At 35.2% G+C, this 20423-nt stretch overlaps 1 protein-coding gene and 1 long non-coding RNA gene across 2 annotated transcripts; both read left to right on the top strand.

Annotated features, from left to right (window-relative positions):
* Positions 1 to 3862: 3862 nt before the first annotated feature.
* LOC148154184 (uncharacterized) lies at positions 3863 to 4972 on the top strand. Its single transcript, XR_015766200.1, has 3 exons — positions 3863 to 3982; positions 4208 to 4298; positions 4628 to 4972. It is a non-coding gene; the product is annotated as an uncharacterized LOC148154184 (long non-coding RNA).
* A 2768-nt stretch (positions 4973 to 7740) lies between these two features.
* On the top strand, positions 7741 to 19547 carry LOC106919240 (FERM domain-containing protein 7). Its single transcript, XM_014989468.2, has 12 exons — positions 7741 to 7869; positions 12203 to 12307; positions 12381 to 12423; positions 13027 to 13105; positions 13331 to 13428; positions 13568 to 13682; positions 14196 to 14343; positions 14921 to 15016; positions 15939 to 16102; positions 17455 to 17523; positions 17783 to 17858; positions 18351 to 19547. Exons 1-12 carry the CDS (start codon positions 7741 to 7743, stop codon positions 19545 to 19547), a joined length of 2319 nt encoding a protein of 772 aa, XP_014844954.2.
* Positions 19548 to 20423: the final 876 nt, after the last annotated feature.

The raw sequence follows: 20423 nt of genomic DNA, 5'->3' as shown, positions 1-20423 counted from the left end.
TGAAGCATTGGAACCGTTAGCTTAGCCAACGCTAGCTAGCTAACCGGGGTCAAATAACATAAACCTTTAAATATACATTTAAATACTTCGTTTAATCTAGTATAAAAACTATAAAGTGAATAAATATAAACAAGCTTAATAATAAAGGATTCAGTTATTAGCTTACCTTTTCTGATACCACCACCGGAAGACTGACGTCAGCAGCTTCATTTACGGAAACGGAGAACGTGGAAGCTTCCGGTAACGGCTGCAACTGAATTTCTGTTCTTTCCTAAAAGTGACTCTTCTGTGGATATTTTCACGACAAAGATGTTCATCAACAAAGACAGTTGTTACCATAATATAATATTTGTGTTTGTTTGTTTCTTTTTCTGTCTGCTTTTTTCAGAAATCTAAATGAACTGCTAGTGGGTGGCTGCACATGCGCTGCAGGTGCAGAGACTGAAGTCCTGGACTCGGTTGTCCCAAGTACGATTCCCGGTTTCTGTCCATGTGCAGCGTCTTTGTCCTTTCTCCATTGTATTTTCTGTAAATTTAAATATCTCTAAAGGAAATTAGTGACATAAATATATTTGAAAACATTTTTTTTTTGCTTATTAAAATGACTTTCTTCAAAAATAAATTCTTAACGTTTTTAGGGTCAGCAAAACCCTAAAAATAAAGTGATTTCAGTGGAAGTCAATGGGTATTTTGTCCATAAAGGTGTCAAATAGTTGCAAAAGGCATAATTAGAGAATAAAATACAATACATCTCAAAATTCAAAAGAAAAGAAAAAGCCGGAGCACAAATTATATTAAAAATTATATATATTTTAACTCTTTCCTGCAGCTACAGGTCCCCAACTGTTTTAAAGTTAACATATACATTTATTATTGTTTAAATCTGCTAACATAGATTACTTCAGTCTCAGATTAGAGTACGCACTGTTGGTATGTAGTAGCTATGAGTCATTACATGCTTTGTTCGGTATTTCAGACTTAAACAGGACATTTGGAACATCATTTCCAATGGTAACTTCATTTTAGTTGAAGTTACCAATTTCACATCATGTCATGTTTATAGAAGTAAACTGTTTAGTTTTTTTGGTCTTTATCTCCATCTAGTGGCTTCATTGTGACACCGACAAAAAGAAAAAGGAGATTTTATTTTGGGATAGATTTCATGTGAATTAGACCAGGATAACCACATTGTGTTTTTTTAAAACATTTTATTTACCATCTCAAACATAGAGCCAGTGTTAAGCAATAAATATAATGATAGAATACATATGAGATTATATTTATAGTCTAATTACTAAACTTTTCTCACTTCCTTGATAAAATAAATGTGGACTTAAACAGATCATGTTTACATTGTATGTTTAAACCTTCAGAACAAATCTCACACTGTAAATAAATGCAATGTTTTCATCGTGGTAGGGCCAACATCGTCAAGTCAAAAGTACTCGCAGACCAAGAAAATAATAATAATAAATGAGAAGTCTCTTCATTGTAGAGCCAAAACTTAAAAAGCCTTATGCACTTTTGCTGTATTAAAAGAAAGTATTCTCAGTTATAAGAACAAAATTTGGGACACTTTTTTTTTTCAAAAAGCTTGTTATATTACATAAAAGTTTATTTGGATACAGTGAAGTTGGTTTTTCAGTAAAAATGTCCATTTACTATAAAAGTTTGGCTGCAAAAAGTGTTGTATTTAACATTTTCCACTGTAAGAAAATTATGTCTATAACAGTTTTATACTGATTAGAAATAAAAGTTTAACAAACAAATTCACATCTTTCTTGAACTGGAGTTGCGGGCCACAAAAATCAATCCGAGGGCCACAAATGGCCCCCGGACCACACTTTGGACACCCCTAACCAAGACTTTGTCCCTGTCAACTCCCAGTCAGGTTCCTAGAAACTGCATTACCACAGTAGGACTGGGCTTTGCACCCAGTAAATACTTCTGCTCTCAACAAGGTCAGTAATCACAGAAAGAAATGTTCCTGTGAGGTAACAAAAAAAAAACATCTACACACTCACACACACTCACAGGCCCAAACATTAAGTGCTCAGTCGTCAACGCCGCTGCAGGCGGGTGAAGGATCTGCACTACTGGCCTACTTTTGAACAGGTCAGTTCTCTGAAAGCATCCAGCCACCGTGAAATTCATATTATTCTTATAGAGGACACACACACACACACACACACACACGCACGCACGCACGCACGCACGCACACACACACACACACACACACACACACACACACACGCATGCACGCACGCTGTGGCCTCATATAGATTTTTTCACATTCATACAGTTTTGGACACTACTGTACTAGTCAATATATGTTGAATATTTTAGCTTATTGGTCAAAATGGCCTCATTTCAGTGGCATTCCTGTTTTTTTTTGTCTCTTATTAGTTAATGTTTGCTGTAAAGCAGCAACACAGAATACAGCAGTGAAATAAATTAAACATGTTTCACTTTAACATATAATAACTAATTTGCTCTAACCTGTTAGTTATGCATGTTCTTGTGAATATTTGATTTATACACCGACAATAAACTGGTATGACTTAGTAGTACACTGAAAAAATGAGAATTGAGGGGTTTTTGAATTTGCACAAACAAAATAAGTTAATACTACACAATTCAGTCATCTTTCTTGTATTTACACAATTGAATAAAGAACAATTTACTTAATAACCAACAATAATGAAACTACACATTTTTCATATGTTGATTTAACGTGATTAAATTAGATTACTAAAACCATTGTAATCATGTTTCATCATTACCGGAAATGATGCAATATAACAAAGACAAGGATTAAATATGATTGGACAATAAGAGCGGGCTTTTGAATCTTAACCAATAAGAAGTCAAACAAGATAATTTTAAAGATATCGCGATTGCCGCAGTTTCTTCTGACTATTCAGCCACAAGACCACAAGACAAGTCTTTGGAGGTGGACCGATTAGGTAAGTGATCTAAATATTATTTTTTTGTAGTTGGGAATGTTTCCACAAAAAATATCATTCTGTATGAGAAGTCATTTGTAAACCGTCTGCATGTTCTTTGGTTTTCACTTTGCTAGCTACCGTTATTAGCACCGGGGCTTAGCTCTAGTACAGATCAGTACATCGTTTATCAAAGTAGTTCACAAAAAACAGTTGTTACTGATCAAATTTGTAAGTAACTGACTCAGTAGCAATGAGGAAAAAAAGCAACACGAACACTTTGCAAGCTAGTGGCTTTTCACTAGCTTATCGAGCTATCAAAACTGCCTCGTTACTTTCTCCCAAGCACACTAACAGAACCATTGTCTGTCGTTATGGTAACGGGTCTGCATTTAGCGTCGCTTACTAAGCGACAAAAATACGAATAAGAGGGATTTTGAGTACTTCGACTGTTTTCTGCGTTATTTTTCCTTATCTGTGGTGCACTGCGCTACGTTAATACTTCTCTCCATCTCCATGTTTCGTTTTGCTGATGTAATGGTTCTACCGCGGCAGCGGCGCTATGTGGAGGGCAAGGCTCAATGCTCCAGCGCGCTGGGCTGGAGCACAGTATGGAGTATAAATTCAGAATCTTATTTGAATCCAAATGTCTTCCAGATGCTCAAGTCTTGTGTAAAGTGCCCTCTGTAAATATCTACTAAAAAGTGTTGATGGTGACGTATGTTTGTTTAAACAATGTTATACAAGTTTTTTGGGTTTTTTTGATGTAATGTTAATCTAAGATGTCTAGGCACATTTACCTGACTGTTCACTTCTGCAGCAGTGATTGTTGGGCTCTTACAAGTGTTGAACATTTGAAGCTCATTACTTTGTGCTCTTTTTTTCAGATAAACTCTTGAGTTTAAGAGAATTACCACTTCAGTCAAAGTTCTTGTCTCAGCTGGATCTCCATTTTGACAACCTGATGAAGATGTTCAAAAGAAGAGGAGGACAGCTTGGACAAATGCTAGGACAAGTTGTTGCACAAATGGAGGAGGTAAGTGATGTAGCCACAACACAACTATCAATCTTTTTGCATAAACTTTTTTAATGCAGAAAATTACATTTTCCTTGTGTTAAATGTTCTCACCTTGAACATTTGCTTGTTTTCACTTCAACCTCTACTGTATGTCTTCACTTTAAAAATAGTTGTGTAAAGTAAATTGTTAAACTTCAAGCATAAGGCTTGAAAAAAGATTCTAATTCCATTAATTTCCTTCAGTGTGAAGATGTTGATGCTGCATGGGAGTGTCATTAAGGAAGTCTGCATGTATATGGGAGAAGATCCAGCCAAGCTCATCCAGGAGTATGTGGTATGTATGTATATGTGTATTTACGCAACTAGAGATAGATAAATATCTCTGAATATAAAGAAAGATTTAGATCTGTACATACATAATTATTTCTATCTAGATTTAGATTTCTCTAGATATGTATATCTCTTTCTACATGGATAGATACATTCATCTATGTCTATCTCTACGTTTAGATATACTTGAGATATATCTATATTCATCGAAATTTACATTGATCTGTCCAACCTTTTAGAGATAGCTCTTATAGAGAAATGTCTATCTATCTATATATATAGATGCATCTAGGTCTAGAGAAAGAGAGATTAACTTGTCATCACTTCACATAGGGTGTGGATGAAGCTACCATTGAAGAGGCTATTGGAACCACCACCACCGGCATTTTTCATCTGAAAGACTTCATCACATGAAGACATCGGGATCGTCCATGAAGGCATCAGGGTGGTGTCCAATTTGAATAGTGTGCCAACAGCTGTTGTAATACTTGTTGGACTGATATATGGGCTGAACCTCGCCTACCCTGCTGGCCTTCGCTACACTTTTGAGGTGTTACAGAAGATAACAATGGAACTGGATGGAGGTTAACTGTCCAACAAGACATTATTCCTTAAAAACTGCCTCTATGAGTGAGTAAATGGACATTTTAGTCCATTAGTTCACGAAAAGTGAACTAATGTTCACTTTTCGTGTTTTCTGTTGTATTCCTCATTGCAGGACACAAATTTATTATTTTTTAATAACTAACTGCAGAAATATGTTCAAGGTCAACTATTAAGTTGCAGTATGTGATATTTATAAGCAATAGGTTTTTCACATATTTGTTTAAACTGTCACTATGATATTGCATAGTAAACAGTAAAACATGAGACTGATGATATAAAAATAAGCTGTGTTATACAGACTTGACATAATTTTAACAAATATGTACAAAAGAATTGTCACAAAAGTTACATTTTGCAGCATGTACATGTTCCATAAAGTTGATAGAAACCTTTCATAAACCTGGCATAGCATCTGTCAGGAACAGGAAGGAGTCTTTACTAATGTCTATGACTGCTATGAAGTGTCATTTGGTAAATAATGACACTTTAATGCAAAGTTGGCTCTTTTAATGCAACCTTTGGAGCAACTTTGCATTAAAAGTGTCATTGTTTACCAAATGACACTTCATAACAACATTCATAGACATTTATAAAGACTCTTTTATGTTCATGACAGTGTCATGTCAGTCTTGTGCACCCCCGTCAAATAAAGTGTTACCCAGATTTCTACAAACTGTGTTTGAACATTTATTAATATGAAATTAATGCTGCAGTACGTAACTTTTATAACTTTCTTTTTACATATTAGTTAGGACTATCAGTACATTGTGTCTGTATAAGACGAGGCTCAGTTTTTTTCACCAATTTTCTGTCTGATGTTTTATTGTTTGTAATGTAATAATATAGTGATAGTTTAAACAAAAAAAACTTTTTTCTCAGTGGAACATACAGCAGCTTAAAGGTTGACCTTTAACATATCTATAAAAGATAAAATGATTTAGAAAATTATCAGCATCATACATGTTCAACTTTTTTGAGCATGTATGCTGCCAAATGTAACTTTTATTTAAAAAATTATTTTACATATTATCTCATGTCAGCCATATGGGCACCCTGTCAAATAGTGTTATTGAAATCCGACTTACTTTTCTACATAATCTTGTATATCTCTTGTACAAATATGTTCCAGATTAACTTTTAAACCTGCAGTGTGTAACTTATAAAAATTAAGTTCTTTAAAAACAGTTGTATAAAATTTCACTCGTCTTTTACAAGGGAAAGCAAGACAATCTGTGGAAGAAATCCAGCGCTGTCTTCCACTGACATGACATTGTTATAATGTTGACAAACATGTAAAAAAAAAAAAAAAACAATTTGCTTACTTGCATACTGCAGCTTTAATGTCATGTTACATGTTCAAAAACATTGTTAAAATCTGAAATACTTTTCTATACCATGTTTAATATGTTTTATAAAGCTTAATTATATTTTCTTATCCATTTTATATCTTAAATATTAATATATCAAAACTTGATATCATTTCATATCTTAAATAACATGTTTGTTCATAAAAATTGTATTTCAGGTAAGACTCAATTTAAAAATGTTCTGTGTCTTAAATGTAAAAAATGTTAAATACAAAATGGTGTGATTTAGAAATGTTCATTTAAATAAAGTTCAATTGTTCAGCAGCACTTGCACTCTTTGTCTTTCTTGTCAAAGATCTTTCTTTTTTATTTAATTGTTTACATTAGAAAGGTATATAGATAACTTGAAAAAATTAAGTAGGATTTAAAGCTGTAACATGTGTTCCATTAACATGGTAGAATTGTGTTCGCCCAACACAATTTCATTGAGTAATACTGGCAATGAAAAATAAGCTGGTGTTATTCATTATAATAGTGTTGCTAAGACACAAAAAAAGTTATTGATAATACATAATATATTTACATTATGGTAAGAGATAAAATGTTTGTAGTTTCAACTTAATATTTTCAAGTAATCTAATGTAAATAAAATATGTTGATTTGACGAGCTTTAAGTATTTGAGGGAAAGAGGGAAAATATGTCTGTTCTACTTATTTGCATTGTGTGGGACGGATGTACACAATAAAATTAAGTAAACTGAACAGCTTTTTTCTTTCAGTGTACAAATAAAGAAGAAAATACACATTTTAACATGATTATATTATCATTATCGAGCTACATCGAACATTATAGTGATATATTACTGTTTACACAGATGAATTTCATTCAGTTTAGCACAAATTTATGGTCTTAAATCTAACAGAATAACTTATATGTTTAGACTGTAAGCTGGACCTTTAAATAGAAAACATGAAAAAGTTGCCAATAAGTCCAAGAAAATGAATACATAAGGAAATGTATATTAAAAATATACACTTCAGAGTCTAAAGGTTTCTGCAGATTCATTAAATAAATCTGATTAGTGGCATGAGAAATACATAAATAATAAGTAATAGTCCAAAAAAAAAAAAATCAGTAAGCAAAATTTCCATGTTTCTTGGTGGAGAAAAAATGTTGAACATGTCAAAAACGATCAATATCTATAAAAATCAATGAAAGAAATAGGCTAATGGCTGGTTTAGTTCGGGTTTGTTTTTCTCGTAAAGTTTGATCTTCGGAGCGCCACAGGAGGCGGCTCTCAGAGGCGTTTAGCTCTCGCTTTCCTGCAGCTGCAGCTCTTCAGACTCTGATCAGCGGCTCAGGACAACATCTGCCGCGTGCCATGACGCATCCGGACAGCGCGCGCTCGCACAGCAGCTTCAGCAGCCGCGAGGATGATGAGGGTGAAGAGGAGCGCGTGAAGCCTTACTCTTTCACTCTCGTGAAGATGGATTTACTGTCGTAGTTTGTGTTTCTCCTGAGAAAATCGGACGATGGGAGACCGACATCGGCGGACTCGAACTCTGGGAGGTCTCGCGACCAAGCCGCGGGTCTCCAAGGAGACCAAACTCCGGCTGCGCGTGATCTTCCTGGACGACAGCGAGCGCACGTTCGAGGTGGAGGTAAACACAAAATACCCTCATGTGTTTCAGCTCTGTAATAACTTTTACATGCTTTTCTTTTGTTTTTAAAAATAATGGGTTGAAAAATTAATCAGGATGATTTTTTCCACAATTTAAACCAGCAGTGCCAAACTAAACTTAATTTTGGGTCATATTAAGATCATAAATGTTCTCAAAGACCGATTGTACATGAATGCACTAATGAAACCCATTAATTAATAGCTTCTCTGCATCAGATAAGTACTTCTTCAAATTAAATAATCGCATTGATGTTACGTTAAGCAGAAAGATTGATGTTAGAAGTAAACGAATCACGCTTTCACCAAAGGAATGCTGTGTTATTGCATTTTAATAAAGGAATTTCCTTACATCTTGCATCTTTTAATTTATTTCCAGTAATGTATAAAAAAGGCTTAAGAGGTTAAATGAAAAATGTGAAGAATGCGACAATTTTTTTTAACTTATTAATTAATCAAATCATCATAATAATCTATAAAATAATAAATTACTAAAAAAATATCTATTGCTGCCCTAGTTTCCACAAAATATATGTTTTCGTTGTCAAGATAAATACACGAGGGCGAGATTTCCACTCTGGAACCCATTTCTATACACGTATTTATAAATTGATAAAAATAAATAAATAAATAATTAATGTAGATTTTTCCTTTAAATGTTGGATATTAGCTGTTTGATTACTTAAGCAACAGGATCATTTAGTGTTCTGTTGCTCTTTGGTCAGCAACGTTGCTCCTACAGCATGCATTCCGTCGCTATGGTAACCATCCAAGGTACCGGCAGACATTAAGCATTCCCTTCCACATTACTCCTTTAGGTTTTAGCTCTGATACGCACCACAGCATATTCAGGTTATATAAAGCAGAGCTGCCAGACAAGCATTACCAAAAATAAAAAAAAAGCTTGTGAGGGAATAAAGTTAGAAATTCAGAAAAGGGATCAAGTGATTACTTCCTGTACTGTTGTAGCCACCTGATGCATGGTCGGCTTTCATCCAGCCCATAGGATCCAGGCCAGGGGATGAGGAGTAAACAGTGTGTATGTTTTTAAAACCAGTGGCGTCGCCTGCGAGGCAGCAGTGCAGTTTTAGAGCCAGATTATCAGAGTGTGTATCCGTTTCAGCTCACAGTGTTGTGTTTGCAAAGTAGCTCCATTTACCACGACCTCTGGGACATCAGTACAGGCTTAATAATAGGAGGCCAGAGGGATGAGGGAAAACCAAACAGCAGAAGAAGAATGGGTGGATGACATGAAGTAAAAATAAACTATGATAAACATAGGTTATGTGTTTATAACCCGTCTTTGTTTGTCTCTGCTCCAATGTGGCTGACCTCACAACAGACACTGAATTTACCCCAAGAGAGAAAATCAAGTTGGATTTAACCATCAGCTTCTGCCCCATTACAATGAATAAAATACAATAAATAACCCTAAACAAACTACAAAGCAACAGCTCCCAATGAGCAGTTGACAGCAGTTAACGGTTATAAAATTAACCAGATAAAATGAACAACATTAATTATAACTGTTAAAAATATGACATAACAAAATTACAAACAAAGCCCTGAATATAAATGCCATGTGTCTAAAATGTGTTAAAATACAGCACTATTAAAGAAAACAGTGTTACAGACGACAACAGAAAAAGGGGAGGGGCTGTCAGTTACTGGTTGCTATGGTAACCACCGTCAACAGCAGCACAGCACAACTTTTACAACAATAAATGTCAGTAAAAATGGCCATTTGACTAAACAAAATGAATTTGAAGCAAAATAAACCAATTTTGACAAAATTAACATCTATAATATTTTTTAAATAAAACCCTGTTACAAGTATAAAGAGGATAATGAGAGTAAAACACCCATCCAAAAAGTGGAACTGCAGATGCAACTTCTTTCCTGTTATTCTAATTACTAGTTTGAAGTGTAAGAGTTTTCAGACTACTGCTCCAACCCTTTAACCGTTTTAAATTTGAACTTAAAATCAGGTTTGTGATGTCAGAGACGGTTCTGAGAATCAGCTTACCTCAGAGATGTGCGTGTTAGACGAGAGGAAACAGGTTTTCTCCTCTGACCCCGATCCTTCAACCTCCAGGGCAAAAACACAATTAATGATCAGACAGGATGAAAAGAAAAAAAAAAGCAGATTGATGTAAAGAACATGAACAAGCTGTGTTGCATGTATGGGAGATCTTCTTATGGATGGCAGTTTTTTATTGCTTCAGAAACTAAGTAGATTTTTGGACAATACAAAAATTATTTTGCCTTTATAGCGTCCGACTTCTTTTATATCATGTTATATCTCAATTTTTTAAATGGATAATTATGTGGAAATAATACAACCTGTTCTGAATAGTCCACTGGTACTAAATATTGAAAAAGTTAAAGCAAAGTTATGTCAACATCCAAATGTCAGTAGGATTTTCCCAATAAAAAAAGTAAAACAATCTATTGTTAAATCACTTTTATTGCCAAAATACAAAACATAAAAACATCTGTAGACATTGGTAAAGGGCTGGTAAATGACAGAACTTATCAGGAAAACAGCTCTAACTATAGCCCATCACCCCAATATCATAATCAGGGCTTGCTAGCATGCCGCTAGCCATACTAGCTAACCGCTAAGTTGCCGTTTACCCTACTACTGGAACACTTATATGATTCAAGTAACATTTCATTGGTACAAACTACTTTATTTAAACACGCTGCAAATAAACAGAGGTATTTTAACAGTTTATGCTTTCTACATTTTCAAAAATGAAGTGCTATTCTGTAGCTAGCTGCTAACTAATTATGCTAAAAAAAATAAAATAAAAAAATAAAAAACTGGTTTGGGTTTTATTTCCACCTATAAAAAACGTGATAAGAGTCTTGCTGCATTTAGCAAAGTTTAATAAATGGACATGACCAATCTGTTTTTGGGTAACATTTCACTGGATGTTTAAAAAAAACAAGCAAAAGAAACTTGGCTAACTAAAGGACAGTACTTTTAATTGTGCCTGTACAACCTACCTAAACTGTGCAGCAGATTTGAGGAAAAAATTGTCAAAATCTATTTTATTGTAGTGTTTTACATGAGTAAAACCTGAGAGTACAGATTAGCAAATGCTCTACAGATGATTTCCCATCTTACACTTCATGTAACGTCGTTCCTGTCACCAACTGTTCTGAGGATGGTCATTTGTTTCCAGTAATCATCACTTTGTACTCTGATCTCTCTATAATCGGCAGCAACTCTTCCTCTTCCTCCTCCTCCTCCAAGACAATTTAATGAAGGTCTTCCAGTGAGCCACTCTGCAGAGTTAAACACCATGCAGCAGCCAGAGAAAACTAAAATAAACCTCTGCTGCTGGAGAAAGTGAACAATGCACAAACAGGGCTTTTTACTTAGGCAAAATATAGATGTGCAGATGTAAAAAAGCAGAAAAAATGCGTTTAAAAAGTTAAACTGAACTGTGATGAGTCTATTTTTTGGCTGAAAAGATGTGTTAAAAATCCAAGCCATCCAGGATAAAACTGGAATAAATCTAATAACTAAAAGCCCCATTTGCATAATGAACAATATATTCTGCAGCAATTTGGAAGAACCGGATCTGCACAAAATATTGACTTACAGTTGTCTTCGCAACTAAAATGCACAACATTAATGATTATAACTGTTAAAAATGTAATTGGCAAAATTACAAACAAAGCCCTGTACGTAATTACTAAAAATATATTTTAAAATATAAAGAAAACGCAGTGTCTCACATTTGAGACACTTTAGATGAAATATATATATATATATATATATATATATATATATATATATATATATATATATATATATATATATATAAACACAATAGACAGAGAGAAATAATTGCTATACAAAACTGTCAAAACAGTAAAAAAAACAACTATATGAAATAATCAAAACAAGTATCAGAAAACAGACTAAAATGACAATCACACCAGTAATATTTTAAATTTATCTTAGCCCTTTATACTTGATACAATATTGTTTTTCCATCCATCATTGATTTAGGCTGTTTTCAATTTATCATATCATTTATCATAAGAATTTTGATTTATTGTTTTGATAAATTCATATTAATGATGTTTGTAAAAACAAAACTATCCATATTTTCTGTCAATTAACTGCTTCAAAAATTTTAGAAACTCTCATCACACATTAAGGCCTGATAATTAAAGTTGGTATATTTCACCAAAAGCCCCATGAGTATCTCCAGATTAAAAAACTTCTCAATTATAAGAAGCCCAGTTATTCCCCTTCTCTCCAACACTCATTTTAACTTCTGCTCTTCTTTTGACAGCAAAATGTTTTAGGTGGAGATTTTTTCAACAAAGTTTGTGGACATCTGAAGCTGCTTGAGAAGGAATACTTTGGACTGGAGTTCAGACACCACAGTGGCCATTATGTAAGAAACAAAAAATAACACAGACGCAAACATTTTAGATGCTGTCGAGTCTCTGAATATGTTTCTGTTGCAGGTTTGGTTGGAACTGCTAAAACCCTTAGTCAAACAGATTAAATGTAAGTCATTTTCTCTTCATGTTTGAGACCACTGGGGGTATTAGAGCTAATTTTAGCACTTCAGGAACATAAAATTAACTAGACATCCAGTTTCTGCAAAGACCAAATTAAAAGCAGATTGTGAAATTTTAGGGAAAATACATTTTAAGGCATTTGTATTGTTAATTTTATAGTCAAATTTCACAGTAAATATGACTAGAAAGAGTTATAAACAGCTTTTTTTTCCCTAAAGTAGCTAGCTAACTGGCTAGCTAGCTTGTAGCATGTCATTTCAGTTGATGAAGTGATACAAAATCCTGGGAAGAAATATCAAGGGCAAGGTTACAACAAATAAATTAAAGAATATTTTTGATAATTTTGATGTTTTTTGTTCTCCATACAGCTAGCTAGCCATAACCACAGAGTTAGCTTCTAAGCTACAGCATGTTGATTGATGCTTTGGCTAGTCCTACAATAAGTGGCCTTTTACCACACACGATATGGCTATGAATAAAAAAAAAAATAGGAAATGCCAGTTTTATTTTTCTCACATTAGCAATACTTATTTCAACAGCAAATTTAGCAAAATAATACATTTTCTCTCTCTTTTTTGTTATTTCTCAGACACCAATGACTTATTCTTTAGGTTTATAGTCAAGTTCTTCCCACCAGACCCTGGGCAACTAAAGAGAGGCCTTACCAGGTAAAGTTTGAATCAACTGGAAATTAAAATTATGAAAATTAGCAGCAATTCAACCTTCTTAAATAAGCTATGATTCAGTTATGGTCAGCTCTCCATTGTATTCATATACTGTACATGTGTGAGGTCTCTTTTATGCTAGCAAGCATTTTATAAACAATATCTACACTTACAGTGAACAAATTCAAAATGCAGCTCCCACCCTGGTTAACTGCTTTGTATGCGCAGGTATCTTTTTGCCTTACAGATAAAGCAGGATTTGTCCAACGGTAGTCTGACATGTAATGACAACAGCGCCGCCCTGCTGGTTTCACACATACTACAATGTAAGCATGAAAAGCACAAACTGAAGCAAACTTTAATTATTCACAGTAAATCTTATCCAAATATACATTTGAGCATGTTTGAATGGATTCAGTCAACATATGAAGAAAAATAGAAGAAGAGCGTCTTTTTCTTTTACAGCAGAAATAGGGGATTATGATGAGGAGCTGGATTATCAGCACCTGGAGATGAAGCACTACGTCCCTAACCAGGAGTATCTGGACCACAAAATAATCAAGCTTCATAAAAGACACAGGTATAAAGAAACAGGTTATCAATCTACTCAAAAATCAAATTTTCCTGGACAAAATAATTTCTAAAAACACAATACTGACATTATGCCTGAAATTGTACAAAAAATATAAATTTTGCATTTAAAATAAACTCTTTTTATACTCAGAACTCTTCAAGTAGCATAGTTTTAGCTCCACCCGGATTAAACTCTATTAAAAAAAAGTCCAATTAAGCCTTTTTTGCTATCCAAGTACTAATCAATTAATCCAAAAAATACTAAACAGATCCACCCTTCACTGTATTGATGCGAAATCAAATATAAAGGGCAGAGCTTTTCAAAATAAAAGTCTATTCTTTAGCAGCAGATGCATCCTTTGCCACAAATGATCATTCACCAAAGGAATGCTGTTATTACATTTAGGCAACATTTTTTTATTTTTTTAATTCAATTTAATTTTTTAATTTTTTAAAATTTAATTGAAAAAATTAAACTTTTTAATTCCTAACATAATCTGCTGTTTGTCTCTGTCCTTAGAGGAGCCTCTCCAGCAGACGCGGACATCCAGCTGCTGGAGGTGGCGAGGAAGCTGGACATGTACGGCATCCGGCCGCACGCCGCCAACGACGGGGAGGGAATGAGGATCAACCTGGCCGTCACACATTCTGGAGTGCTGGTCTTTCAGGTAAATGCTTACTGGTTTTCAAAATATTTCAACATTCAATTAAACTACGTCTTCATAAAGTTAGAGGTTACCATGAAGGGATTATTTTATCTCGCTATGAAGAAGAATCTGTTGAATATCTTGCAAAGTAAGCAGTTGATTGAATTATTTAGTGCCACAAACAGGTCAACATAGACTTTAAAATACTTGATAATAACTAATAAAACTCAAGATTTTGGAAAAGTTCCTGGACGTTTTTATTATTTTGTGAGATTACAATCTATTTTGCACGGTCGGACTCTGTTTACTCTTGCATGGCATCTGAAGGCAGTTGGTTGTAATGTATTTTATTTATGGGTGTACAAGTAAAGGGGGCTAAATATAAATGCATGCCACACTTTTCAGATTTTATTTTTAAAACATTTTCAATAACTATTCTTCCACTTGAAAATGATGCACTGTTTTCTGTTGCTTCAGCAGAAAACAAAAATTTCTGCTAAAAACAAAACATGAAATGGCTTTAAATGACATTAAAACATCTTTCATCATAAATTGATGTTGTGTAGTCATGGAGATATTTGTTTTTTATTTTTTGCAGGGAAACACCAAAATCAACACATTCAGCTGGGCAAAGATCCGCAAACTGAGCTTCAAACGCAAACATTTCCTCATTAAACTTCACGATAGAGTTGGGGTGAGAACTTTCTGTATGTGTAATTTTCCTAGTACTTTTCAGGTTATGATTGTATTCAAGAGGAGCTGAACATTAAGCTAATCTCTTTAAAAATGTTCCTATGTGAAAGTGATGATATGTAGATATGGTAGATATGTACACTAAAGATTGAAATTTGCGAGGAGACAGCATGTTGGAAACTGGCACTAGAGAGCCATGGTGGCCAACTGTTTGGATTCAGGAGAAACACGACAGGTTTTTGTGCCAGTATGAGGAGGTTTTTCGGCTGCATCAAAATTAATATATTTTACAAAATTGCAATGGAAAAACATTTTTCACATCACACAAGTCATGTGATCAACACATGGGTGTTACTACTGACGGAAACGACAAAGAAGACGGGAAGTAGTTAGAGGCTGATGGTGTGACGTTTTTTAAATGACTTATAACACGAACAAACTGTTTCACATGTGATTTTAGTTTCTAATTTAATGAAACTCTGCAAATGCAAAATTGTGTTTTATCAGCATTAGCAGAATAATGACAGCTCGTCTTATTTCAAGTGTAATGAGATATTTGCACAAGAAACTAAACCAAAATTACTTGATGAGATTTTGTTTGCTGCACTTCAGTCCGAGTGTTGACTGATTGTTGGAGACTATCAAACTACCACCACCCCATTACTGACAGCTAATGGCTTAATGCCAACACATGCTGGGTGTTTTGGATGTTTGCAGTTCTTCCTTAGAGTCAACTTCCTAGATGCTGAAAACATCATTGAACAACAGTCCAGGTGGCACAAACTATAAATAATAACACTAGAATCAACTAAAATCGTTATAAAATATTTACGTTTTTGACGGATTTCAGAGTTAAAATAATTATATAATGTTTGATTTATCAGCCTAAGCAGAATACTAAGCAATGTCTCCCGGCCATCCAGGCTTCATGTAAGGACACGCTGGAGTTCGCCATGGCGAGCCGCGATGTTTGTAAATCGTTCTGGAAGATGTGTGTGGAGTATCACGCTTTCTTCAAGCTGGCAGAGGAACCGAAGCCCATTCACAAAACCCTGCTGTCCTGCAAAGGCTCCAGCTTCAGATACAGGTATTCCAATTTAAACCGTCATGGATCCAGGTAATCCTAAATGTTTGAACAGAACTCAACTGGACTTCCTGTCAGGTTACATATTGGTGGTGTCAGTGTTGTTCATATATAAAATACATATTAATAATTTAATCTTTTTGGTCTTTGGACACAAAAATTTCTATTTTTAATATTGTTAATTTAATATTCAGTATAAAGTTTTTTTTTTTAAATAAATACCATCACTAGTCCTTTGAATACCTTACAAATTTTTGTGAATTTTTTCTATTTTAAGCCTTTTAAATACCAGTTTAACAGTTAAAGTTATTTTATTTTTCAGAAAAAAACCAATGAAAGTGAATTTTTTTTCCCCTCATCAATATTTGCTAATCGGATTTTTCTAGTAGTCTGAATCTGGAAAATACTTAAAATTGGTAATATTTCATCTTTTTGTTTAAAAGATGTAATTTAAAGTCAGTACATCAAAAGTTCATTTTTCTTTTTAATCAACACAGCAAAATCATAAAATCTCACCATGTATTTTTATCTAGTTTCTCATTCATGTATCTTAGCACACTTGAATTAAGACAAAACTAACTTAAAATTAACTCTTCAACATGATATTTTTCAGCTTATTTTTAGTCAATAATTCTTGAATATATTAAAAATAAGGACCAATTCCACCGGCAAATTTTCACTTATAAATTTAGTTATAAGTGAACATTTATAAATCTTTTCCATTTTTCCCATTATAACTGGAAAAGACTGCCAGTGGAACTAGTACTTATTTTTAATCAGTATTTAAGAATTCTCGACTTAAAACAAGCTCATATATCTTGCCAAAAAGATGCTTTCAAGTTAGTTTTGCCATATTTTGAGTAAACTAAGATATTTGAATGAGAAACTAAAAAATGGTGGGTACATTTTGTGTTTTCATAGTGCTTCTCTGTGGTGAATTGGTACATTTATAGTGTATAAACAAACAGCTCCACCTAGTGGAAAACTATATGAAATCAAATTAATGTGATTGCAGAATTAAGAAATCAAAAACGATCAAATATTAAAGACAGATTACAATGAAACAGCATTCAGAAGTATTCTGAAATTGAATAAGAAATGTTGAAGGATCACAGATTTATTCATTTAGATTAAGAAACAGATGAAAGGGATGAAAAAAATCAGAAAAATGTACAATTAAACAAAATATATATATACCCTGACCATGTCTCATTTATCTGGATCAACCCAGTTAAAGTTATACAAACAAAATAACCATGGTCACAGAAGAGTTAATGTAAGGTTATTGAAATTGTGAAGTACATCTGAGGCACTCGTGTAACTGATAATGACTAATAAAATATGATATGTTTCAGTGGGAGAACCCAGAAGCAGCTGCTGGAATGTATGGGATCCGGAGAAAAGAAACCGTCACGCTTTGAAAGGTGAAAATCAACCAGAAAAAAAAAAAAAAAAAAAAAAAAAAAAAAAAATATATATATATATATATATATATATATATATATATATATATATATATATATATATATATCATATTTACATAACTTTTCCTCAAAAGTAAGATTTACTTTTTCATTTTTATATGCTGAATTTTAAATTTGGATGATCCTTCTCATAGAAAATACTTTAAAAGTTTTAAACTTTTAAATCACTAAAACCTTTTGTTTTTTGTTGAATGTCCAGAACCCACGGTCAGTCTGACTATGACCCCAGACAGTGTCGATCTTCTCCGGATCTCCTTACTGAGGTTTCCAAAGAGGTGACCTGACTTTAATCTTTATTATATCACAACGTTATGATAAGTTAATAGTAAAATGATAAAGAGAAAAAGTTAAAGAAACAAAAAACATTCTACGTTCACAGAGGAGGTCTTGATGTTTAATCGATTTTTGTGTGGTCGTTCATGCTACTTATTAAATGCAACCAGAATCCGACTTCTGTGCGACTCGCATGCGCAGAACGTAGAAGTCACCAAGTATTTTTGGTCTAGTTTCTAGTGATTATATTTTAGCACACTTGAAATAAGACAAAACTAACATAAGTAACTTTATAGCAAGATATAGGAGCTTGTTTTAGGTCAGTAAATCCTTAATACTGCTGAAAACGTTCTAGTGGCATTAGCAGATTATTTGTTTTGTTGAAAGTGAAATAAATAGTACTTTTTCCCCAATCTTAAGGAATTACTTACTTAGAATAACTAATAATAACAAGTGGGTAAAAAGCTCAGTTAAGTTGTGTTTTGCCTCCCCAGGTATACGAACAAACGCGCCCGTTTCCTCGGACCAGTCGTGCTCTGGCGGTTCACAGTAACGATGAAATGGACGTACGCCGGCGAGGCCTAAATAACGCTGACCTCAGCGAGGGAGGGGCTAAACACAGCCAATCATCTGTTGAGGTCAATCAGAGGCCACACTCCCTCGCTCAAGTCACCCCGCTCTCACCGTCGCTCCACCAGTCGACCCCTTCGCCTAAGTTCAGATCGTCCTCAGTGTCTTTAACGGAGGAGACGAGGGCGCATCGACAAGCTCAAAGGCTAGCGGGGGTCTACGCCAACCGCTCACGACGCCGGCCCAACCCGCAGCCACACCCAGACGCCGCTCAGCAGCTGGTTCTTCTCTACCCCAACTCCCCCGCCTACCAGTACCACCCCGTCCTCCCTTCGTTTCCCTTTGTTGCGCCCTCGCCTCTAAACCGACACCACTACTTGCCCGACTATGTCGCCATTTCGTCCCTGGAGCGTTTCCCACATGTAGCGAGGCGGGACTATATGCCAATGGATGCCGGCATCTCGCGGCCGGCTTTCTACCCCTTAGCCCAAGATTCGCCATCCGTATCGCCAATTAGAAGGAACTTTCGCCCTTATGGATCAGGGGGTCTTGGACTGGCACGGGTCTACCAAACAGGAAGCAATGGAGGGAGGCTATTGGGTGTCGGACATACGGAGGCGGGGCATTACAGTGACGACTCCAACTTCTTGCCTGGGTTACCTCGCCGCGTTGCCAGCCAACCGGATGTCAAGTTTCATCTATCCAGGAGCGCAAACCCGGCCTTTAACCCCGCCTCCGAGTTCAGACCCCTGGGTTACTATCCTCACCTTACACGGCCCTCCAGACCCACTTACCTCCCGCTCAACTCTTCGCAGCTGCCTGATCGACCCGCCTCAATGTGCATGATCGGCGGTGCCGCAAGAAGCTATAGCGACTCCGATCCAGAGGTTTTCTACCCGTACTACTGCCCACCTCATCAGCTGGGGAAGATGGTGGGGTCCGCCGGGTTGGCCAGGATGAGGTTTTCCTCCGGAAGTCTTCAGCTGGATGAGGAGGATGAGGAGGAGGAAGAGGGTGTTGCTAAAAAAGAATCCAAGGTTGAGGTTGAACCGGACAAGAGACAGACCAGCGAAGGAGAGAAGGCAAAAACCCAAGCAAAGGTCACGCAAGTCTCTCTCTGAAATGAGAGAATGATAAGATCAGAGTCTCACCCTGCAGGTTGTATTTTCATACGCATCAACTGTGGATTGTAGAGAAGACACTAGCTGCGTTTCCATTAACCATGGAATTGTGCAAATTGAAATTACGAAAATAAATGTGCTTAATGATACACTTATATGAAATATTGTCAGTTTGGCCCTTAAAATATTAAAATTTCCACTTAACTCTATATTTTAGTCTGGCTGTTGATGTAATTTTTAAATATTAAATGATTGATAATTTGATCAGTTACTCAGTATTTGAGTAGACTTTTACCAAATACTTTTTTTTTTAATTACAAATTAATAATTTCTCGGACAGCCATTTTTCACTTTTACTTGAGTAAAAATACGTTGAAGCAGCGCTACTCTTACTCGAGTACAATTTTTGGCTACTTTACCCACCTCTGCCCAGGAAGCATTCTTCTTCGTGGTTTGTATTTCTGTTATTTCTGGATCAACTTTTAGCCGACTCCATCTTCAGCTCTCACATTACCGCAAAATCCATAAAAAGTTGAATCCGTAGCCCTTCTGTAAAATGGCCGACTATAATTTCCCCAAAACGGCGCAAACTGTAGCCGCTCCAACGTCTGAATAAGATGCTAATGCTAACGCTAGCACCACGGCTGGATTACGAATATCTCATGTAACTGTTTACACCCGTAACTGGCATGATTTTTAATGACTTATCGCGTGATCTCGCGTATTCACGCGTGATTTTAACATTAAGGTAACGTAGATAAAGATTTGCGCTCATTTGTAATGGAAACGCAGCTAATAAATGTGATAAATGTTAAGGTGGAAACAAAATGCATTGTTGCCTTGTTTAGTGACACTTAGAAACGAATGATGTTTAGT

This window comes from Poecilia mexicana, unplaced genomic scaffold, assembly GCF_051168715.1.
Source record: "Poecilia mexicana isolate PSO_F unplaced genomic scaffold, ASM5116871v1 scaffold_18, whole genome shotgun sequence".
Taxonomy (NCBI): domain Eukaryota; kingdom Metazoa; phylum Chordata; class Actinopteri; order Cyprinodontiformes; family Poeciliidae; genus Poecilia; species Poecilia mexicana.
This window is presented reverse-complemented; position numbering and strand designations above follow the sequence as displayed.

Excerpts from the sequence above, each read along its gene's own strand:
- LOC106919240 (XM_014989468.2), top strand. The coding sequence starts at position 7,741 with ATGGGAGACCGACATCGGCGGACTCGAACTCTGGGAGGTCTCGCGACC. Across the intron at positions 16,103-17,454 it reads GGCTCCAGCTTCAGATACAG|TGGGAGAACCCAGAAGCAGC; the intron begins GTATTCCAATTT and ends GATATGTTTCAG. Across the intron at positions 17,859-18,350 it reads TTACTGAGGTTTCCAAAGAG|GTATACGAACAAACGCGCCC; the intron begins GTGACCTGACTT and ends TTGCCTCCCCAG.